This window comes from Haliotis rufescens, unplaced genomic scaffold (assembly GCF_023055435.1).
Source record: "Haliotis rufescens isolate VD_foot unplaced genomic scaffold, xgHalRufe1.0.p SCAF_10, whole genome shotgun sequence".
Classification (NCBI taxonomy): Eukaryota; Metazoa; Mollusca; class Gastropoda; order Lepetellida; family Haliotidae; genus Haliotis; species Haliotis rufescens.
The window spans coordinates 44,219,083-44,244,903 of record NW_025963780.1 but is presented as its reverse complement, the minus strand read 5'-3'; the positions used below and the strand labels follow the sequence as shown (position 1 = coordinate 44,244,903).

The window sequence follows — 25,821 nt, the reverse complement described above, 5'->3', positions numbered from 1 at the left end:
ACAGTAAACAACTTACACTTGGTTTTTATGATGAGAATTAAATTCAATGTCAAAACTCAAGGCTGCAAAACAATTGAAAATTTACTTCTTAAGTGAGTGAGTGAGTTGAGGTTAATGTCGCTTTTAACAGTGTTCCAGTATCGCAGCATTTTTACTTCTTAAGAAACAAAGAGCTACAGAAGTAGTTTATTTCTAACAAAGAAATTCCAACAGTCTTATTTTGTTGTCTTTTGTTAACCAAATAATAATATTATCTGCAGTCAACTTATACAATATATGAAACTAAAAGATATTCTGATTTCATGTCGTGACCCAGGGCTTTCTCATTCCTCATTTTTGATAAAACCCATTTCACCCGACCAATATTCAAACATCCATTTCTATTTTCATGAAGCTAGCTGTGAATACTTGTGTCCTTTCTTCTGCCACAGTCCACAGACAGACGCTGGATGTCATGTTAGAAGAATAAACAAAAAGTGAAAAAAGCAAGTTCTACATACAGAAATAAAGGCAAAGCAATAGTGAAGAAATAAGACGGAGAGAAGAACCACGCAAGGTGACAGTGTAACCATTCATCCTAGCAGAACAAACCTTCCCGTCGCCCGCGTAATGGAAACCCGCGTCAGTCGAGAATAGCAACATTCTACGGGATACATCTCTCCAGCCTATACTTTCCTTCAATAAGACAGAGTGTTGTCAACACGGATATTGTCATTCAAACACTTTCACAATCATAAATATCCTCTCCTTAAAGTTTCAATAGTGCAGTCACACAGGTATTATAGATAATAATATTTACACATATATAGTGTGAGTGAGTGAGTGAGTTTGGTTTTACGCATGAAAATGCCCTTCCTTCTTGTCCCTATATTTTTGTACTTTGGTTTGTTTGTTTGTTTGTGTTTCTTTGTTGTTTAACACCTATTCCAGCTATATAACAGTAGCCTGTAAATAATCAATCTGGACCAGACAAACCAGTGATTGATATTATGAGCAACGCTGTTGGGGTACAATGACACGCTATCAGCTCACCGAGCCTGACCATTCGATCCATTAGGTTGCTTCTAATGCCAAGCATAGTTTGCTGGGGGACCTACCCTAGCCCGGCATGGAGTGAGTGAGTGAGTGTTGATAAAGTCAAGGTCAGCAAAATGTCAGCCATAACACAGTGGCCTGGGATAAGATCGGACAACACACACTGTACATGCTGTAACCGCCTGATCCGAATATTTTCCTTTGTTTGGTTACTTTGCTGTACACGCCGCACTCAGCAATATTGCAGCCATATGACGGCGGTCTGTAAGTATTTGACCAGGCATTTATTTCTATCAAGGCTTCTGTTGGCCCTGAGTTTATTCCATGGTTTACGGTAATCTGTCAAGCCAGTAAGATTAGATAAGCTCTGCAATGATGTGATCCTTATCTGAGAGGTTTTGTCAGTTGTGTAATGCCGTATTCAACAATATTCCAGCAGAAGACGAAAATCTATAAATAAACAAGTTTGGACCAGACAATCCAGTGATTGACACATCATGATAATCAATCTACGCAAATGGGATAGGATGATATGCATCAACCAAGTCAGCGAGCCTGACCACCCAATCTTGTTAGTCGCCTATTACAACAAGCATGAGTTGCTGAAGACTAATTCTAACCCAGAATCTTCATGTGTCTCAGACTTGGCAACGCAACACGGCATAGAAAATGGAAACAAAATACTAGTTTATTCTATATCATCATCTGTTTATTTCCCGGTGAAATATCTTAAATTTGCTCAGATGAAACTGGGGTTTGCAGAGTGCGAACACAAGCTGAGGCAAGGAGGGCCACACTAGCAAACCAATGAAGGCTACAGGGTGATAGTCACAAGGACCAACTGAACAGTGTTGTACAAAGAAACACAATGTTCATCAGTCTATTACTGTGTAGCTTAACTAAGACCAGTGTTCGTAAAGACAAAATGTGCTGTATATAGAATATACCATATTGAATAATCTGAAACACAATCTCATTAATATTTCAGGCAAAATGAACAACAGATAGAATATATAGATGTATATATCATATTTAGGCCAAGAAATATCAAAGTGAGTGAGTGAGGTTTTACGCCACTTTTGGCAATATTACAGCAATATCATGGCGGGAATCGAACCAAGGTTTTTGGCATGATGTGCGAATGCTTTAACCACTAGGCTTATCGACTGCCCAAAGAAAGAATGCAGAATAATCTCTTTAATTATTTGACATTATTTAATATCAAAAACTTCAATGATGAACCATTTATCAATAATAAATCCACGAGGGAAGTGTGTCAGGACGAATATTTAATACAGCTAAACCCCATTGTCTCAAACTCCTGGAGGAAGCAGATAAATAGTTTGACATAGTCGTGGTTCGACACAAACAACTTGACTTTATTACCATCTGATTTATCCATCCCACAACAGAATGCAAATGTGCAACATTGTGCACGTAAAGGTTTTCATATGTTAAAACTCTTGGGACTATGAATTGAGTTCGGGACAACCAGGAATTTGACACATCCAGTTCAGCACATCTTGGTTCAAACTAGTAATAAATAGAGTAGGACTATGATTTTGAAACAACAGGGTTTGGCTGTAACTAATTCATACCAACCCTATGTCATGTATATAGTGAATGCTGATAAGTTATTCAAAAGTGTTTAACAAAATATCAGCAAATAACACTTAATAAATATCTTCATTACACAAGTGAAAATCCTGATAATTTAGTCCTAGGGAAAATCTCGAAATGCCGTAACCATGTTGATATAAAATATAATCTTATTCAAAATATTAAACTTCTCTTTAACTGGTAATCATAGTGATCGTTATGATTGTCATCTTTATGTTTATACATAATTCAAATTGGAAAATATATTTTTGAGGCTATAATTTTCGGGTAATCATCCGAGATCACAGGGGGTAACTTACATCACACGCAACAGCCTGCATGATGGCATCAAAACCTCCCTCTGGGGCGTCAAGGTTACCAGACACATTAGCAGCTCGTACTTGTTGCTGAAAAATTGAAAGTGTGTTAAGACATCTCCCAAAGCATTTTCAATAAAAGAATACTGATTTTGTATGTCTACGTATGATAAAATATTGGTCAACTTTCAACAAGGGTCAACTAACTTTCGCTGAATGTTTTTTGGTATTAGAATAGACCAAAGTAGATTTTCTTTGGATGCCACCTAGACCGTAGTAGATCTTCCTTGCATGCCCCCCAGACCATAGTAGATCTTCCTTGGATGCCCCCTTAAACCATAGTAGATTTTCTTTGAATTCCCCCCCTAGACTGAAGTAGATCTTACTTGGCTCCCCCTAGACAATATAATATCTTCCTTAGATCTCCCTTATACCATAGCAGATCTTCCTTGGATGCCCCCCTAGACCAAAGAAGATCTTCCTTGGATATCCCCTAGATCATAGTAGATCTTTCTCAGATGCCCCCTAGTCCATAGTAGATCTTCCTTGGATGCCTAACTAGACCATAGATCTTCCTTGGATCCCCCTTTGACCATAGTAGATCTGACTTGGAACCCCCCTATACCATAGAAGATCTTCCTTTGATGCCCCCTAAACCATAGGTCTTCCTTGTATGCCTCCCTAGACCATAGGTCTTCCTTGGATGCCCCCTAGACAAGTAGATCTTCCTTGGAGGCCCCCTAGACCACAGAATATCTTCCTTGGATGCCCCCTAGACAAGTTGATCTTCCTTGGATGACTCCCTAGACTATAGTAGATCTTCCTTGGATGCCTCCCTAGACCATAGATCTTCCTTGGAGGCCCCCTAGACCACAGAATATCTTCCTTGGATGCCCCCTAGACAAGTTGATCTTCCTTGGATGACTCCCTAGACTATAGTAGATCTTCCTTGGATGCCTCCCTAGACCATAGATCTTCCTTGGATGCCCCCTAGACCACAGAATAACTTCCTTAGATGCCCCTTGGACAAGTTGATCTTCCTTGGATGACTCCCTAGACTATAGTAGATCTTCCTTGGATGCCCCCTAGACAAGTAGATCGTCCTTGGACGCGCCTCCCTAGACCCCTAAGTGACTTCAAAATACCTACTGCGAAGAGTGTAGTATCAAGGTCAAGACGCAGCTGGTTCTTGAAGCCGTATGGAGACTCACAAGGTTGTCCGTTCCGCATCCGACACGGCATGTTTAACCTGGAGTCAAAAAACATTTGTTGGTCTATTCTTTGTTTCCTTGTAAGTCTGTTGAACATTTCCTGATGGAAACGCGTAGGGGACACATGGGCGCATTGTAGAACAATGTTTACAGCTCTGTTCTATTAATATGTGTCATATCAACAAAATAGGTGATGGAGCTAAATGTTTGTGTCTGGTGTATTCCCTTCATATCTTCAATTCAGGATTGGTTTTCTCAATCAAATTAAAATATTTATATCCGTGTAAAGATAGTACAGACCCTCCAGACCAAAATACCTGATTTCTGAGTCCGTTACATGTGGACATATTACACACCCTGTCATTTGTAAGATTTGTTTGTTTGTTGTTAAACGTCGCACTCGGCAATATTCCAGCCATATGACAGCATCTTTAAATAATCGAATCTGGAATAGACAATCCAGTGATTGACATCATGAATTGGGATTTGATAACATGTATCAACCAAGTCAATGTGCCTGACCACCCCATCCTGTACGTCGCCTTTTACAACAAGCACAGTCACCTGTTAAGGCAAGCATGGGTTGCTGAAGACCTATTCTACCCCGGATGTAAGAGCCATGGCATCTACACCAAGAAGTGTGTACTATCGAAAGGGTATTTGTGTTGTGTGTTCTTTTGTTAAGATTTAAATATCCAAATAATTATGGCAACAAATGAAGCTGAATCATCTTGGAAAGCTGATTTGATTGGTTCAAGAACCCAAACATCCCCCATTTAGAAGGGAGGTCAAAGGTTGCTCTAGGTTCCCCTGACTTGACCTCCTAAGAAGTGTCGTCCCAACTTTAAAGAGAGAAGTATCATAGCCGAAAAAAAGATCATCCTTAAATGAGATATATCACCTTCAGTATATAGAAAGCAAACTACAGATTCAAGAAGCAGATGTAGAAGGTTCCACTTTATTTAGTGATAGTGGTATGTATCTATGATCAACATATTCGACGTAATAAGCAATGATAAGTGCCCAGGGCGCTCTCAAAATTAGAAATGGGGGGCTCTTATTAGAATATAATTTTGGTGAAAAAAAACCCAGAGTTGTAAGATCATAAATTTTGTGGTTTATGCTGACAGCCTGAAATGATACAAAAGAAAAATCTGTGCACACGACAGATATATTTTTCTAGGATTTAATTGCCCATAATTAAGGGTGCATACAACACACGAGTGCGTATTATACACGAATAAATAAGTCTTGTGTACATTGATCAATCGGAAGGGGTGCTGATTAGGATTGTTCACTAGCCAATTTTTTTAGCAAAAATCGCCGTGGGCGCTAATTAGAGTGGGGAGTTTATTACGTCGAATATGGTAATTGATTTTGAGACTAACATGGGGGCTAGGAGGTAACTTACTTCTCGGGAACCGTACTGACATAGGGCATGACCACTTTGTCCACAAAGGACCCAAAGCCAAGACGGAAGTTCTTGGTGATTTCTGACATTTCATCAGCTGCAAGAAAAAGCTCAGGTTAATAACAAACAGTATCTACTGTCTTCCACATCTCTGCTGTTTCCAGAATACCAACATTCACTAGTGTCAGTACGAGGCACTTGTTGACAAAGGGGAAAAAACACAGATGATGGGCACGGGGTGCCAGAGATCTTGTCTGGCCAAGTCCCTCCAACACACACAGGATGTTGAGCATAGGGAACTGGGGATCTAGTCTGCTAATCTCTCTCTAACACATACACAGGCAGGTTGAAAGTGAAAATACTGACCAATACGGTTGCCGAGTTCGGCCAGCTTGAGCTTGTCATCCTCCATGGAGTTTGAGAGGTCCATGAGGTAGTACAGATCAACAGGGTAATTCTTGGCTTGTCGGAAGGTGATGGGGATCCTCATTGGCTTGTCTACAAAGGTCAAGGTCATTCATAACAACAAACTGAATCATCAAAATTACTCTAAAAGGTCAAATTGGTAGTCTGTCATTACCTTTCTATAAATTGATTTGCGTTGAAGAGTGGGAAATGTGACTGCTTCATAGAATTCAATCGAGACCAGTTGGCACGTCCTACTGACTGCAGTTCACTTGTACTGCCACTACAAGGTATGACGTGTCAATTGTTTCACATCTTGAGAATTTTTTGTGAACAGTAATAAGCCTGTGCCTGAAATCGACTGGACATCTGAATTTAGTGCTTGAGGTGAGTTTGAAACCATGACCTGCAGATTCTGGCATGCTAAGGGACACAACTCTGTGATGCACTGGGAATAACAATGTTTCCGGTGGGTTTTGTCGGTCAGTTTTTACTCTTTGCAAGCTCATCAAGTAAGAGTACTGTTTACCCCCCAAAAATTATGAAAGATTCTGATTTTTGCGAGTTGCAATGCTCTTGAATCATGTGACCCCTGGCCCAGTTGTGTAATGCAAATTACGGAACCTTAGACGACTGGGATATGCAGGCCCCCACTACCTGATTGAAAGCAAATCGGCCCAACATGACAGTCTGGTGTTTGCTAAAATTATAAATCCTTGCATGTCTTTTCAAGTTCATATTCACCCGTGGTTATTTTTTGTGTGATCCACAAACAACATTTCAGTTAACTGGAACAATGTATAGTGTAGGGATCAAATACACCTATCGGATACAGAAACCAACAGCTCTAAAAATAACCGCTCCAGGTCATTATTTATCAGTCAAGATCCAGTGTACAGCAGGGAACGGTAACACTGACCCCATGCCATGAACCACTGAGACTATTGGGAACCCACGTCCCAAATGACGTGAGTGAGCGAGATTGGTTTTACACCGCTATTATTGTACCCATATATGGAATCGAGGTCTGGTCTTTAGCGTGACGATTGAACTAACCAGCGGGCTACCCCACCACCCTCGCCCTAAACGTAAAATAAACTTGGTTCAGGAAGTGAAACAATAATGAACAGGACTCACTTGGTCTGATTTTGAAGCGCACTTCCTGGGGCTGGATCTGCACAGCATCTTCTGGCCGAAGACCATCTTGTACGTTAAAATCCTGAATAAATAAAAATAAAGCATTGTGAATAATCAAAATACATAAATCTTAACTATTGTCATTTCATTTTATGACTGTGGCTTTTGGCTTCGAACATAGAGGGAGTGATAGAGTATGGTTTTAAGCTGCTTTTAGCAATATTATAACAATATCAGGGCAGGGTACAACAGAAATTGGCTTCACACATTGTACCCATGTCGGGAATCGAACCCAGATCTTCGGCGTGACAAGCGAACGCTTTAACCACTAGGCTACCCACCGCCCCTCAACCAAGAACTAAAGAGAGTGCTGCCTTACCTTCACAGGAAAAGTTCCATCGGCAGGGAAGATAATGCTGGAGGGATCACATCCCCCTGCATCAGCCAGATTTTCAAACTTGTCACATCGTGCACGATTATCTTTGTCAAAGTCCTGTAAAAGGTTCAGAAAATAAAAAAGTGTTGTTTACACAGCATTCATAATGTTTTATAAACAGAAAAAATATTTTGAAGTTGAAAGTTATGTCATCATAATAATCTTAATTGAAAGCATTCCAAATGTTAGAAGCGTGCAGAAGAATGCTTTTGTTAATTTGAATGTGTTTTCATCATCATCATCATCATCATCATACCTCCTCCAGACACCAGCCACATTCCGCTCCGGTGGCAATACAGGCTCCGCAGGACTTCTGTGCATAATCCCTCAAACATGGGTTGTTCTGCTGGGCTCGGCTGCCTGGCAACAAAAAGAGTACATTAGAAGGATGTAATTACTTATCGGACAACATATTCAGAGTGTACATAATCAGCCTGGATGAGTGACCAGGTGACCCAAATACTGCATCAGTAATTTTACATGATTCAAGGAGTAGTCCTGTCCAGGAGTAAACCACTGCTTTATGATGTAAACAACTATTCATTCCGCGTGTTTGCGTGCGTTCGTTTTGTTGGGGGAGGGGTCGGGGGTCGGCCCTCCTTTTAACATGAGTAGAGAAAACTTAAACATGGTATTATGTCTAACTTTTCAGGTGACTTTCTGTGGTCATGTTTGTTTGTTATTTAACCCTGCACTCAGCAATATCACAGCTACATGATCATGGCATTCCAGTCGGGACAAGAAAATCCAGCGATTGACATCATGAGCATCGATCTACGCAATTGGGATACGAGGACATGCATCAACCCAGTCAGCGAATCTGACCATCCGATCCAGTTAGTCACCTCTTACGACAAGCATTGGTTGCTGAAGACCAATTCTAACCCAGTTTCCCATCTACACTCAGTTCTTAATTCTTTCTCCATTCTCAAACTAACTGTACATCGTGGTTCAATATGTAAAGTATGCCTAATTGTAACTGTGATGTTATATATTTAGCTAATCAATACATAAGGCAAGTCTGCTTGTCGTAAGAGGCGACTAACAGGATAGGGTGGTCAGACTCGCTGACTGGGTTGATGCATGTCATCGAATCCAAATTGTGTGGATCGATGCTTATGATATCAATCACTGGATTGTCTGGTCCAGACTCGATTATTTAGAGACCGCCATCATATAGCTGGAATATTGCTGAATGCAGCAGTTAACAACAAAAAAAACAAAACATATTAATAAACAATAGCATAAGAAAAATATATCCACTTTACTCTGACCAATAATAACTACCCGGTAATTGTCAGTTTCAGTTTCGGCAATGTGTCTTCACATAACATAAATACTCAGGCACTTAGGTGTGCCCCTGCATCCCTCACATCCCAGGATGCACCATGATCTCATTCATAAACACCAGTCCTGATATACAAGCTCATAACACATGGCTGACTGGCCTCAGTACCTCATTATACAGCACTCAGGGGAGAACCCCTACCACCAACATAACATGACATCCCAGCTTGTAACACCCAATATTACACAACACCCAATATTACATAACACCCTCTCCAGTTTCTCATTCATTGTGTAAATTCTACAATCAACAACTTTGAGGTGACAGAGATGTTGTTATAATGAGGGCTTTTCCATGGCACTGGCCTCCATGAGCAAGAGAGAAGGCATCCCTGTACAACTAGCTCAGTGTTATGTGTGATAAAGAATATTGTACCATTCTCACTAATAATAAATTACAACACAAACAGCCATGCTACAGTTAGACTAACATCTAGTCTCTGAAATTAACATATCTTACTGGAAAAAAAAAAGTTGTTAAATTATCTTAATGAAAATAAAATAAAAAGGAGCCCAGAGACTCTCTTCATTTTCAGATACTGCAGTAATCTAGACTCGCCAAACATTACACTTGCACGGGCTGTGTTGGATATATTATATCAGGGTCTGTATGAGAGACAATACAACAGTGTTTCTTCTGGCTTCTAAACATTACCATGATTACCAGTCCCACGTTATTCAACATAATGTTCAACGCAATGGCGTCATCTCTGAAGTAACTAAGTTAGATCTACATGTCATTCACACAAGCCCTGTCACAATTTCTCTCTTTGTTGTTTTGAGTATTTCGAGACTAAGTAGCACCAATTTATATTTTTAACCTCAAGCAAAGCGAAAGGTAATTTACTTGCACTAAAAATAGACAAGGAGAAACCCTGATGGTAACAGACAAGCTGACTTCATTTCAAAAATATTTTCATATGAATAGCGATAATGTTTAGTTAAACCATGTTAACAACAAAGATTTATAAGGTACTCTATTTGCCTGTCCACAGGGTCTGACAGTCACATGAATTACCAGTCCAAGCCTAATATTACCGGTAAACATCTGGTAAAACCAACAAATAATAAATAACAGGCCTTTCCATAGTGACAATGTCCTAGTACCTTCTGCATAGAGGCGATAAGATCCTGCTTCACTGTGACTCAACTATCCATCCATGCTGTGTGGGAGTTAGGATAAAGTTAGAATCATGCACACACCAGATATACACTGTTTCCTGAAAATGTGTAGGAAATCTGTCACAACTAAATCCTGTGTCTGAGAAAAGTGCCGGGCTGTGATCAAGTACATTTCCTAAAATAATGTTTATGACTGAATACTTTGTCTGACAATTTCACTGACAATTTCCTGTCCCAGTGGGACATGATTCCCGTACTACTCAAAAGAAGTTAAGGATGACTCCAGTTTACTCACGTTACTAATTGATCTGTCTATAGCAATAATATATAACAGAATTGAGTCATCTTTAACTTTTTTAAGTAGTATATGTGGAAATTTGAGTGAGTTATTACGCTGATTTAGCAATATTCCAGCAATATCACAGCGGGGGACACCAGAAATGGGCTTCACACAGTGTAACCTAGTCGAATCGAACCTTGGTCGCAGAGCTCTCTATACCAAGAGTAAGGTGTCACGCGCTAGGAAAGAGCTTGCGCTTGCGCATGTGACCGTATTATCTCCCTTGATCATTGCTGGGATACAAAATGGCAGATGATTTTGAGATCGTCCCAAATAAGCGAGCCAAGGCTAATGTAAATGTAAATTGGCAATATATTGCAATACATATCGCAATACAGGTTAAAGTATGGCAATATATTGCTATACGTATCGCAATACAGGTTAAAAAAAGTATGGCAATATATTGCAATACATATCGCAATACAGGTTAAAGTATGGCAATATATTGCAATACATATCGCAATACAGGTTAAAGTATGGCAATATATTGCAATACATATCGCAATACAGGTTAAAGTATGGCAATATATTGCCATACGTATCGCAATACAGGTTAAAGTATGGCAATATATTGCAATACATATCGCAATACAGATTAAAGTATGGCAATATATTGCAATACAAAATCCAGGTCAATACACAGCCCTATGCAATAACAAGTTTCAATTCCTCATTGAAAAGACTGACCACAATCCTCAGAATATCCTGTTTGAATTAGAATTTAGATAATTGCTAAAAAGTCATTTTCTAATAGTATAGGATTTAATTATTCTGGTATAAATATATTTTTTACCTAACCAATCAAGGATATCAAATTACTCATTTTGAACTGTTCAAAAGAGTTCTAAAAAATCATGACACCCACATAAACAAGAAGGGAGAAAATCTTATTTCAGTTTTTTGTGCACTAAGCATGTTGAATTGAATCCTTCTTTTAGAAATAACAGTCACTGAACCAAAATAACTACAGAGCTGACAAGTCTGTGATCTGCAGCAGGGTCACACAGGCTGCCAGTGTGAGGAGCTTATAATCGTGTTAGTCCAGGCCCAGCTTATTCTGACATGATTAAACCTCCTATCTTCCTTCACCGTGTTAACCTAAAACATAGACAACTAACATGATTACGCCTGGAAATTGATCAGTTGCCATGGTAACAATTACACAACTAGCTGTGATTGTCGTGGTATTGTGGAATGAAATAGTTTCTTATAATGTGCTCCAGTGTTCAACAAGAATGTTCATAACAGACTCGAAGTATTTTCCCAACAACCAATTCCATGTACTCGTAAACAGTATGATCAGCGAAATGATTTCTGATCATGAAATCAAAGAACAGTCAAATTAATTTTTTTTTTTGTTGATATTTTTTGTCTGATGAGCTATGTGGTATAATTTGATAGGTGAGTTCTGCGTCTCTTTGTTTGTTAATGCGTCTCAGCATGTCCAACAATATCCTCGTGGCTGGTTGGTTGGTTTGTTGTCTATTGCCACACTCAGAAATTCCAGCTATATGACAGATGTCTGTAAATAATCGAGTCTGGACCAGACAATCCAGTGATTAATATCATGAGCATCGATGCACGCAATCGGGATCGATGACACGGTATTAACACAGGCCACAAATACTCTAGCCTGGACCAGACAAATAAGTGATGGACATTACAAACAATAATAAAAAACATAACCACTACATGCACAAGGCTTCAAAAATATCTGCAGAAAAAGCTACTTTAGCGAAAACAGCAGCATCCCTTTTGAATGACTTTCGCTGTGACCTTGTAGGAAGATCATTCGCAACCTTTTCCCATCTCAGCCCCACCCTAAGGAGAACACATGGCAAAGTGTCATTAGCTCACACAGCTTATACTTCTGGAGCTGGGCAGCAAACAAAGCATTTTTAGGTAATGACCTTGAGCCTGACCTTGGCCCGTAACGGCAACTAAGACATTCGCTAATATGATAAAGGCGTTAAACTGCAAGAGATATCCCTGATATCGTACAAGGTTCCATGGTAAGGTTCCAAAAACAAAGGGTGACACTTCGGTAAAATTCAGACAAAAGTTCAAAGTTCACTTCCGATTCCATCATATACACAGCGGTAGACACTGAAGTTAGTCCTCTTGTCAGTGCCAAACTGCCCAATAGTCAAGGCATCTTAAAGACAAGTAGACATTTGCCATTTTTAAGGGTTTCACTAGGTTATCCTAAGGACTAGTTGTCTAAAACAGTTAGTTTCTCCGGCTGTATACATTGAGCTGCTAAATAAGCAGCCTTCATGTTGACACTAAACTCTATTAAACATGCTGAACATGACTGAAAAATACAAATGTGACTATTTCCGTAGATGCCTTAAAAGATGTTGGCGGAGATTCAACATGCTCAACGTGAGTTACACATGTTCCAGTGAGCAGCGTTCATCCTATTTATCAACAGACCATCACAATGAATTGCAAATTTCTACTTATCACGCAATTTAGCAGTTCAATTTTAAGACGCGTCATCATGATATTCCTTGACACACAGGACGATGCTCCCTAGTGTGATATACAACTCCATATCAACCCACCAACCTTCATACGCATTACACCCATAAACATTATGAAGATTCCGGGGTAGAATTGTTCTTCAGCAACCCATGCTTGCCGTAAAAACGGATATGCTTGTCATAAGAGGCAACTAAAAGGATTGGGTGGTGATGCTCGCGGACTTGGTTGATGCATGTTATCATATCTCAATTGTGTGGATCGATGCTCATTATGGCAATCACTGAATTGTCTGGTCCAGACTTGATTATTTACAGACTGATGTCATATAGCTGGAATACTGCTGAATGCGGCATTAAACAAAAAATAAGCAAACAAATGACATCCATTACCTGGGCTCCATTTAAGGAACTTTATTTAACTTGTACCAGGTGTATGGTGACATGAAAACCTTGTTGCACCAGGCAAAACCAGGGTTCATAACTGTTTCAAAGATAAAATGTACACATAATCTTGAAGTACCCACATTATGATGACATCTAGCCTCCAAAAGCATGACAAATTACACACAGAGAAGGTAGTACCGACTTATGGTAAATAAGCTTAAAGATATTGAATGTGTTCAAATGTTGATGTTGTGTGGACTTCTTAGGGTTAAACATGTTGATATGCACTTGGGGCATGTAGACGTAAATATTACTAATAATTAGGTTTCGATTTTCAATAATATATTTATACAGCTAAATCAATCCCTGATTACTTCAGTTATTGGCTGGCTGGTGACTCTGGGAGGGGGCCATGCATAATTAATGCTGGGCCGCCATCTGGTGCCGGCACTGACCTTACATCCCCACATTGTGCAAGCATACATAACATGCTTGTAATACCAGTATCTTTAACAGACATCTCTGAACTAACTATCGTCTTGACTGTTGAAGTCACATATCTGAATAGCCTTTACCATGGTTACATTAGGTACCTAACAGGTATCATCATTTTAGCTGAATGCTTGCAACCACTGGTTTGGAAACTCTAATCTTAATAACATGGCTGGAAAAAATACACTTGTCCACACGTATTGTTTATTTGTTGCTTAATGCCGCACTCAGAAATATTCCAGCTATATGACGGTGGTATGTAAATAATCGAGTCTGAACCTAACAATCCAGTGATTGACATCATGAGCATCGATCCATGTAATTGGGCTACAATGACATGCATCAACCAAGTCAGCAAGCCTGACCACCCGATCCTGTTAGTCGCCTCTTTCAACAAGCATAGTCGCCTCTTACGCCAAGCATGGGTTGCTGAAGACCTATTCTACCCCAGATCTTCACAGGTCCAGGTGATGGTAATACAGGTTTGCAGAAACTCCAAACTTAATAACACTAATATGTGTCGTTGTTACTTAGTTCTTTTTCAATTCTCTTGAATGCAGACCTCATTTTGTTTCAGACAGCAATAAAACTTATGTGATACCTCAAACAGTAAAAGATTGGTTGTAAGCGACCAACATGTAAATTGTTTGACAACAATTCTCACGTACAAATTGTGTTTGAAAATACTAAAATGTTGGCCTAAAAATTTGTGATAAAAGATACACAGACGATATTTGAATTTTCATGTCAAATATTAAGTTTATCTAACTGAGTAATCTGACAACCATGGACAACATTGGTAGTTTCATGACACAGCCTGAGTGCAAATGTCAGGTCAAACATGTTATTTGATCAGAAAAGACAATTTTATTTACCGTATTCAACGTAATAAGCGCCCAGGGCGCTCTCAAAATTAGAAATAGGGGGCGCTTATTAGAATATTATTTTGAGTTGAAAGATTGTAAATTTCGTTGTTTATGCCAACAGCCTGAAGTGTTTACATACGACAGATATATTTTTCAAAAATTTAATTGCCCAATTAACACACAAGTGCGTATTATACACGAATAAATAAGTCCTGTGTACATTGATCAATCGGAAGGGGTGCTGATTGGGATTGTTCACTAGCCAATATATTAGCAAATATCGCCGTGGGCGCTTATCATGCTTATTAGAGCAGGGCGCTTATTACGTCGAATACAGTATTAAGTCTTTGCTTACTGATCTTCTGATCCTTAGTGTCATTGAGGCAGTCTATTTTGCAGACCAGAGCTACATATGAGCAGTGCATTTGCATGAAAAATGTAATAACCCAATTAAAATAGAAACCTTCGAGTAAAAACTCAATTGCTCAAAAAGTTATCTGGAGCTCTGGCAGACAGAAAGTAGTTGTGTCATCAAGTGTTTTCTTTTGTCTCTATAAGCAATCAGATAATACATAATATGTAGCAACAAGTATCCTATCTTAAGTTCCAGCGTTAGGAACTAACAGTTTTAGTCCACAAGTCTTTGTAACATGTATAATGATAACACATAGCAAATCCCTTAAAAACGGTAAATTTCTACTCGTCCTTAGCATACCTCAACTATTGCGCAGTTTGGCAAGGACTACAGGACTAGTGCCAATTTAACACTGATAGTTTCATAATGGCTTCCTTGGGTTACTTACTTTGTGCTGTGGCCAGTGCAAGGCAGGTGAGGAGAAACACACAGACTGGCGTCACCATCGACATCCTCATCTCTGAAACAACCAACCAACATCAGAAACTAGCATGGATAATAAAACAAGAGCCAGATACCTGATATTAATATTTATATCATCACGAGAGTTTCACAAATTACCATATGTACGATTTGAATTTGTCACTTTCACAATTCTACAATAAAAGCCATAGCTGTAGTGTTAGCATTAGGGACCGACCATTTGTATACTATTTGATGATATTATACACAAAATGCGTTGATTAACATGATTAAGATCAAGGGGTATTTATTGCTAGAAATTCTAGACATTATAATTTATAACATTCTATTTTTTTCAGTTTCAGAAAAGCAAATGCCTGAATCCTATTCATCATGTTGAAGGCATGTTGAGAGCAGAGTGTTGGCTAACAGCGCTGTTGTTGCTGTTTGGTAATCTCTTTGTTATCGTTTACAACGAAAGGTCACAGCAATTATTTTGATACACGTTCAAGAATGCCACCCTCCACATGCACACAGCGGTTGATTTCATTGTCAAACTTCTAATCCCAACACACACACAAACTTTACTTCTAGAAGTAAATGCCGATGAGAAATATACAGATACGAATGGAGGCAACGTCAAAGTCACTAGGGCCAGTATGATGGGTTCACAGGGTGGTAACTAAAGGGGAGAACTTGGTCACTTATAAAGGCAGACATGTTTGTAAACCGAAATAGGAATGATGAAACAGTGCCAGGCTTGAACACGCTGAAGGTCAATCAAACATTACAAATCCCCCACCCACCCACCCCCCCCCACCCCCGGTACTTGCATGAGAACTGATGCCGAGAGTTTGTATGCCAAATTTACATATAGAGAAAATTTCCATGTAAGTAAATAAACTTTGTATAAAATCCAAACAAGGTGAACATTTGCTCCAGGCGTAACTTATCATGCTTATATCTGTTCATATGAGCATTGTGATGTTCAAACTCCCATACTCTATAATTCATCATAGACTTACTACACTTTTAAAAATCTCTTCAATACAGACTATCAGGCTTAGCAGACTTTTTAAACAAAACTTCAAAATTCATAGCAAGGTCATATAAACATGATAAAAAATCATTCTTTCCGCAATCATTGCTTGAGATAATTATTGAGTATTTACCCACATGTAATGATGCTCGACGAGTATTTAATCTTCCATTAAGTATTCAATACATTCTACTCCCTTGAGTTGCCTATTGGGTACTTGTAAACTAAAGAGTTAGCATTATTTTAATTAATTCCACTCAAAATGTCATGTCAGGTGATTTCTAATTTGCCTCTGTTCACATGCTGACCCTAAGCATGACAATCATCATAGAAGCTTAAGTATTATCAGGAAATGTGTCAATGTAACAATAGATGAGACAACTAGCGAACATTAGTGATTTATGCAATGTTCAGAGTGGTGTTCATTAGGGCTGTGACGATTCACTCGCATATTCTGTGAATCGAACCATAACCATTCATGAATTGAATTCGTTATTCATGGCCACTAGAATCGAATATTTATGAATATGCTATCATGTATATTTACATACACTGTACCTAAAAATATCCATAACAACATATTATATGCATAGATTTCTTTCAATGACAACACTCTAATAATATTTAATTTGAAAGTATTGTTTTCACTGGTCATTGTCGCATTTGAGCAGATACTAGTACCTGGATAAGTGCAGTATATAAATGTATGATTTATTAATAATTAGCAAACCATGTCAAATAAATTATGATGTTATTGTTTCACTGAATATAATAAATAATACATAAACTGCTGACTTGTTATTGTAATTGTGAATTAATATTCGTATTCGTTACCCTATATTCGTGATATGAATCGTATTCGCCTCATAGTGTATTCGTTGCAGCCCTAGTGTACATGTTTGTGATGCCTGCATTGATCACTTAACAAACATGTACAGATACACAACACAGGCATGCCAATTGAATAGGCCACATTTGGCAATTAGATAATTCTGTTGTGATGGTTGGCTGGGTGGATTGTGGGTCATCTTATACCACTGACTAGGGATGTTGCTAGGGATGTCAATCACTGGTCTGTCTGGGCCAGATTTGATTATTTACAGGCTGTCCTTTCACATGCAGGGAATAGTGATGAGAGCAGCATAAAACAACAAATAACCAAACAATAACACCTAGGACTCATATGATTGGTGGAGATGTAGGGTAGAATAGGTCTTCAGCAACCCATACTTGCTGTAACAGGGGACTATGCTTGTCGTAAGAGGCGACTAACGGGATCGGGTGGTCAGATTCGCTGACTTGGTTGATGCATGTCATCGTATCTAAATTGCGTGGATCGATGAGCATGATGTCAATCACTGGATTGTCTGGTCCAGGCTCCATTATTTACAGACCGCCGTCATAAAGCTGGAATATTGCTGAGTGTGGTGTTAAACAACAAACAAACATATGATTGGTTTCTCCAAAGGACTCAAAGCCTTTAATCGTAAGGGCACCAAGCAACTAAGTGGGGATCCAGGGCTGTACCTGGACTTACAAAAGTAGGGGGGCCAGGGTTGTACCTTGACTTACAAAAGTGGGGGTCCCGGGGACCCCAATAAGTAATATTAAGGGTCCTTGACGGCAATATGAGGGTCCTGTATAGTAAGGAAACCGTGTAGCGTACTGTATGTTTTGATAATTTCTGAGTGAGTGAGTATGGTTTTACGCCGATTTAAGCAATATCACACAGCAGGAACGGGCTTCACACATGGTACCCATGTCGGGAATTGAACCCGGGTCTTCGACGTGACAAGCGAACGCGTTAACCACTAGGCTACCCGACCGCCCCGATAATTTCTTTAGAGCCTGGAATGAATCAAAGATCATTTGGACAGTGGCCAGACACCTATAACTGCTCTTGATGTGCTGCAGGTATAATGAATGTTATTGTGAGTCCTTAGAGACACAGTGTATTCTTTTTCTACGTCCATTCTCCACATTTGTGCGTACTGGACGCACATGTGTGCATCGGGTAAAACCCTAGGGGTCCCAGAGAAATCACTTAAATTAAATACAGTACTCCACCACAAGCGAGATGAACGATAAAGATGTGGCATACTCAGAGGCCATGGTCAAAAATAGATATGGACTTTCTCAGCTGCAGTGACAAATGCTAGCGCTAGAAAACCGTGAAGCATTTGACTGTGCATTGGGTTTCGAAATATTGTAAATCTTGAAATAAACGCGAGCATGAATTAAATGTGAAAAATGCGAGTGGTCTTTGTTCGCATTAATGTTTCCCACATCAACTATCAACAATGGGACGGCCTAACTGCACACTTAGGATAGTAGAAATACCAACTTGAATAAATATACAAACACTGTTTACTGAGCAGTAGTTGTAACAAGTCCATAACAATGCCATTTAAAGAATAGGAGTTATACAATGGGTTTCTAGAGAGTTATCACTGCTGGGGTTAAGCATGTTAAGAGTTCTACCAACTAGTGTCAAACTAGGCATCACTGACAACTCCAATCAGTGAACTGTTGTTGGTTCAATTATCATATTGCCTTTGAACTTCCTTAGTGTCAGTCAACAGAATAAACATATAAAGTGTGTGTTGTTTTTAGGAAAACACTGTTTATTGTTATTACGGAGGTGCTGTACTCAGCGCTAATAAGTGATGCTATTTGCTGTTTGATTGGATTCAGGTAAGGATATGTATCAATCCACTGGGGATGGGGTGGGGTGAGTCACATTGATTTTGAGTCGCACTTTTGCCTAGGGGGCAGCAGTCGTATTAATTTGGAGACACATTAATTTCAAGATTTACATAAATTATGTATGGAAATTTATATTTAAATAGTACCAAATTATGGAATCGCAGCATTTAATTCTAAACATACAAATTTTCTGCATCCCAGAGCTAATATTACAGAGTTAATATAGAATATTCTAGATGTGTATTATTGTAGTAGCGTTGAAATACGTAAATTTACTCAATTTACTTGTAAATTTACTCAATTTACTTGTAAATTTACTCAATTTACTTGTAAATTTACTTGTAAATTTACTCAATTTACTTGTAAATTTACTCAATTTACTTGTAAATTTACTTGTAAATTTACTCAATTTACTTGTAAATTTACTCAATTTACTTGTAAATGTACATGACAGTCAACTCCCTTCTAGTTCTGCTCATGCCTGGTGTGGAAGGCTGCAGTCAGTGTGTTTTAGTGCTCCCATTTCCATGTTTTCGGTAACATGCTCTCAGATTTACAATGATGTTCTCAATGCTTCTCATCATTTTCTATTGTCGATTCCCTGTGTATTGTAGACAATTGACAGTTTCTAGTTGCAGTCTGTCAGTTTTTATTGGTAGGCCTAAATGGATGCACTCTGTACATTTTTGGCATTTATTTTCAATTTTTAAGCCAACATGATGCAGGATTTCGCATGCAGTAAATCCATGCCTATGTCCCCTCCACTGTGTTCCTGTGCTGGGAATGTGATGGTAATTTTAGTTTGCAGATACCAGCCCGGTCAGATGAAGATGCCCGGTCACCAGGGGGAGTCTATACCCCTGACCTACAGCATCTCCCCACCTACCTGCACAGGTGCAAACAATCTACAGCTCATTGAGGGGCTGTGTCAAAAGCTTCCAGCACAAATAATCTTATCCAAAACAGAGCCTGAATGGATGGTAACCTGTCATCAGACTACAAATGTATAATAGAAGATGTGTCAGTATAGTTTTCACTGCTTTTAGCAATATTCCAGCAATATCACAGCGGGGGACACCGGATATGGGCTTCACACATTGTACCCATGTCGGGAATCGAACCCGGGTCTTCGACGTGACGAGCGAGCGCTTAAACCACTAGGTTACCCGACCGCCCCCTGTCACAAATGACCATGGCAATGAAGGGTGTGGGAGGATCAACAAAACTGCTGGTCCTTTGGCCCATGGCCAGCAGAAATGGAAGAGGGTCTTTTGTTATTTATAGGTCAGTGATCCTGTGGTATGGTTGGCCAGTCTCTTCTCATAAAAGCTGTATGTTTAGTAGTTGGTAGGAAGACATCTTACATTGTGATATCAATGTATTTATAATATTGATGATGTATCGAGTGAGTGGGTGACGTGTGTTAACACATGGTTAACGCTGCTTTTAACAGTATTTCAGTTATATCACAATGTGTCAGCTTGATGTGGGAGGAAAGCCTAAAGTGATGCAGGTCTTACCGCTTCTGTGAAACCCACGAGCACGGGTATAGTGCGGACAAACCTAAAAACATAATCAGGGCAAACCGGGATTTGAACCCACAACCATAGATTTCTGGCGTGAAAAAGGTACGCAACTCTGCACGGCTAATATCGGCGTCTTCAATGACTGGGCCACCCATGCCCCCGATGATGTATGAACCTATGTGATTCAAATGTGCTGTCTGACAGCAACAACCTACACCTGAATATATAAAACAATGAGAATTCCATGCCAAAACAGCACAAATTAAGCAGCAGTAGAAATTGACACTAGTTCTGTAGTCCTTGCCAAACTGCCCAATAGTTAAGGTGTCATAAGGACAAGTAGAAATTTGCCATTTTTAAGGGTTTTGCTATATGTTATCATTATAAGGACTAGTGGACTAAAACTGTTAGTTTCCACCGCTGTCCAGCATCACTGTATGCATTGGATCATGACTCTGGCGCAATATGTATCGATACATGAGTCAGATGTATCGTGATAAACTAGATTGCCCCCTAGATCTTAGAGAAAAGACCGATAATAGTGCAAGCCCTTATATAAACATGATAAAAGGAAAGTCAACAGTCTTCATCATACCACACTTGGTACCATGCAAACTACAATCTATTTATTTTCTAAAGTGGTAGCAATGGTACCAATCACTTTGACCATGTTGACCACCCATTAATGTTCTGTCTGTTTCCTTCATGAATATATATGATTGATATCTAATACTTTCATTTGTTTATTGTTGGCTTATTTGTTGTTTAACGCAGCACTATGCAATATTCCACTTACATGATGGCGGTATGTAAATAATCGAGTCTGAACCACACAATCCAGTGATTTACATCATGAACATCGATCCATGCAATTGGGATCGATGACATGCATCAACCAAGTCAGTGAGCCTGACCACCTGATTCCGTTTGTCGACTCTTACGACAAACATAGTCGCCATTTATGGCAAGTATGGGTTGCTGAAGACCAATTCTACCCCGGATCTTCACGGATATCTAATGTTTTGAACAATTTGTTCTTAAGGCACCTAACAGTGTCTATACCATCACTCCACTCACAACAAAAGAGTCTCTATCCATGAAATGTGAATGTCCATTCACTCCAGCTGTAGGTCACTTGTGTCAACTGAAGGATGAAGGTGGACCTGCTTATCTGCCCTCCTTGTAATACTACATAAACACATACCATCTCAATCATGTCAATAGACCAGGTCTCAAGTGTCTAACTGACACATATATTTCGATAGATCTCCACAATATATGAAACCTCACAGACACATTTGAATACAGGGCAGATCTCAGCCTCTACAGTTTATCATTAAACAGTGTTAGCATAATGGAATATTAACACTATCACGACTATGTGATTAAACATTTTTATCAATTCAATTTTTAAACGGTTACTGGAAAATAGAAAGTCAGAAGACTTGCATGAAAAAATCATTCAAAGTAATTTCTTTGGTCATTGATCATGTTAAACATGTTAAAGATAAAATGTCCCAACAGTGTATATATATATATTACTTGTCAAAACCAACAATAGAAACTTCAATTGTTCGTTCGCAGTATGATTATGATGATATGTAATATTATCTTGCTTATTGACACTATTTATGGTATGGCTGGCTAAAAAGATAGACAATGGGAATTATCGCCAATGGGAAAAATATTATCGATTAACGATATGAAAAAATGTGTCATCGTTAATATTTTACATAAACTATTGTGATGAAATAAAGTTGATATAAACCGAAACGGAACATTGTTCCTTGTTAATGCCCACGGCTGAAGACGGAAAGCAATGATTTTGTTATATCTTAAATATCCACAAAGTAATTCATGCATTCCTGTGTCACCACTCAACCGTGATGTGAAACATACTGTTTTCTCTATGGGCTTTTTGCATATTTGCTCAAAGTTACTTTTCCAATATTTGCTGATAACTGATCAATATTTAGTCAATGATAATCCATCTCTGTGATGGATAGCCAGATAGCATGGACTGAACATGCTGAAACTGTTCGTTTCTACCGCTGATAACTGAAAATGAAGAAAGTCACTCGGCTCCTTTTTCTTATATTTTATAACCATAATTTAACAACTGTTTTTTTTCAGTAAAATATGTTCATTTCAGAGACTAGATGTAAGTCTACATGATTAGTTAATACCAAGGAAATATATGTTTACACATTTTTAACAACTCGACACTTAGAACATACAAAATCCACATCCACAAATGTTGTTAAATTGATCATGTTGATGCAATTATTCCATTTTAAAATATTCTTTTTACTAATGTCATTCTCAAAAATATTATATTCAGTTTTTAGCCTGAGAAATCTATTTATCGACTAGTCCAGATCATCATAGTAAATCTAAATAAAGACGTTCTCTGAGTTTGTAGCGAAAACTACTGAACAAGACAAAAATATTTACAATGTTTACATTTTGTCAGTTTTATTCAGTTCCAAATTGTAAAAAAAATTCAGAATTGAGAACTGGTCTACACTTATAGCCCTCAAATGCTACTAGTCAATGAAGGCTAAAATCATTAAATTCTTATTTGTCCTTAGCACAATTTAGTAGTCTCGGGCTGGTGGACGAGTATGAATTTCAAAGGATGATTTATTATATAATATTCGTTGCGATTTCCGATTGTACCATCCCTACAGCTAGGTGAGTTTTCCTGATGATTGTGTGTGCAATGAAAAGGAATGTCTGTGTCATTGTCATGACTGTGGTTTGAATTAGGAACAATCCTCCCCGAACAAAACCACATGCATAATCCCTTAACAGCAAACCTTCCCTCTTCTGCCTGAGTAAACAAACAGACTTACATCAGCTAAAGCTCACACCTTCGCTCATTGGTCATGGATGAGCTACCAAAGTTTCAGGTGCTCTGACACATTTATTAATGAATCATGTTTCCTTGAGTTACTACAAATAGCAGGCACATAAATTCCACCAAACAAAGTTCAATGATGAACATGACATAATTCACTTGGCCCCTAAACACACTGAAACATGTCAAAACTAATTACTGTTATGACATCTTGTCAAAATCAGTATGATTCATGAAAATATAGTACATGCCTAATGGTGATAGATCTAAAACATGGATCTAGAACCTATATACACTTAATAAACTCATCAGTCTCAATATCACCCACCCTACACCATGTACAAAACCATAATGGTTACTGTCTAACAAAATGTCCTTCGCCCAAAACAGTGCTTATTTACAAAATAAACGACTTAAAAAAGTGATGAGAACTACCCAAAAAATTACCAAAAGCAATTTCTTGCCCAGATAACTGACACTTTCGTCTCTGTGTCTGCTTCCGGTACTCCATGATTGCCTGTCAAATGTGATTATCGCCACAATACACGGACACCGCTCTCAGTCTCAGCTGTTGATTTGCACCGACCACCTAAACAATCAACTAATCTTTGACTTCGCTTTGCCACGGAGACTGCATGTCCAGTTAAACTACATTATTTGAGCGGTCATCCAACAGTTCAACGGAAACAGACCGATGAAGCATTGCATGTGGGTTTTAACAAACTTCTCCCATCATTGAATATTTTCATTTCTGTCATTTTTTTTGTGCCGACCAAACTAATTCGAAGCTCATTTTCATAATTTAAAACCAAATCAAAACTCTTGAATTTATAAGATTTGGCTCACCACTTATGCACAAGTGGATAATGATTTGAAAGATCGGCCTGATTATTCGACTTCGCCACGCCAAGTCACAGAATCCGACCCTAACTTGGGATGGAGCCGGAGACTGTCGGAGATCTGTTATTCCCCGGTGGAACGTAATCGTTCAGGGCGTCAGTCCACCCTCATATGCCAACAAGAAAACTTACAATCGTCTTACCTGTTTAGAGCTCTTCTGTGGTAATCCTTGTGTGATTAACAAAGCTTCGAACAAAGTTATATGGTTGGCGATTTCAATGATTCAGTGGAGACCAAGCCCAACAGTGACTAAATATGGCGAGCGCAGTAACTGATGACGTCACAGGAAACGGGGGAATTCTCTCCAGCGGCAAGATGCGCGAAATTCAACAGGAGGGGATTCCCTTGAGGAAATGCAACAGAGCGTAACGATGGGATATCCCGTGAAATATCGAACTATTCACGCGGAACCGAACAGTGAATATATGTATTAAACTGTCCTTTCATTGATGTTACACCAAATAAGACGTACCGTTTTTACCCTAATAAGAGTAGGATATATTTAGAAACAATTTTAACTCAAAAGATTTGTTGTTTTTTGTTTGTTTGTTGTTTTACGCCGCACTCAGCAATATTCCAGCTATAAAAAATCGAGTCTTGACCAGACAATCCAGTGATTGACATCATGAGCATCGATTTCACGCAATTGGGATACGATGACATGTAATTACCAAGTCAGCGAGCCTGACCACCCGATCCCGTTAGTCGCCTCTTACGACAAGCATAGTCGCCTTTTACGGCAAACATGGGTTGCTGAAGACCTATTCTACCCCTGATGTTCACGGGTCTTAACTTATACGAGATTCACGAGGGATAGATAATCCGCAATTCTGTGTTTCGAGAAGTTTTTTTTTATATAGTACTCATTGTCATTTTAAGAAAGAAAATGTAGAAAAATGTACGAAATATCAGCCCTACAGAAACCCTTTACTGAAGTCGGACAAATATTCAGTTGTCTTGATGTTATCAAATAGGGGCACCATGAACATTGGTTGTCAGGATATGATCTGATATCGTACTGTTCTTTACAAAGAAGGAAGGTGACGTCGGATTCCTCTAACTGACCAATCAGTATAATCAGTGCAAGGATATATTATAAGATATACGGATGAACAACTTTTTTTAATTACAATTAGGAGTAAAGTTTCAGTATAGGTTTGATATCGGTGTTAGAACCTACACCGAAACGTCGCTCCTAATTGTAATAAAGAAGTTGTTCATCCATAAAGCTTATCCTTACTAATGTGAAAATATCGAAAATTAATAGGCACAATCTGTTGCATAGTGTATAGTGTATGCATGTTTGCCAGTTGTGTTGAGACTACATGTAAACAACTATTGATTCTTACAAAGCAGACACAATTTATGGATAACTACTTCTTATT

General features: G+C 38.8%; 1 protein-coding gene across 2 annotated transcripts in view; it reads right to left on the bottom strand.

The window, feature by feature from the left end:
* LOC124120912 (integrin beta-PS-like) overlaps window positions 1-24,699 on the bottom strand; it is a 49,703-nt gene extending 25,004 nt beyond the window's left edge. The window contains exons 1-10 of one of the 2 annotated variants that reach the window (XM_048391272.1): window positions 24,579-24,699; window positions 15,392-15,463; window positions 7,808-7,911; window positions 7,495-7,608; window positions 7,116-7,197; window positions 5,940-6,071; window positions 5,574-5,670; window positions 4,101-4,200; window positions 2,955-3,041; window positions 592-675 (exon numbers count right to left, since the gene is read on the bottom strand). In XM_048391272.1, the coding sequence (XP_048247229.1) occupies window positions 592-675; window positions 2,955-3,041; window positions 4,101-4,200; window positions 5,574-5,670; window positions 5,940-6,071; window positions 7,116-7,197; window positions 7,495-7,608; window positions 7,808-7,911; window positions 15,392-15,461 (870 nt within the window). In that variant the 5' untranslated portion in view covers window positions 15,462-15,463; window positions 24,579-24,699. The remainder of the gene's footprint in view (window positions 1-591; window positions 676-2,954; window positions 3,042-4,100; window positions 4,201-5,573; window positions 5,671-5,939; window positions 6,072-7,115; window positions 7,198-7,494; window positions 7,609-7,807; window positions 7,912-15,391; window positions 15,464-24,578) is intronic. The other variant, XM_048391277.1, reaches the window with a different exon arrangement.
* Window positions 24,700-25,821: the final 1,122 nt, after the last annotated feature.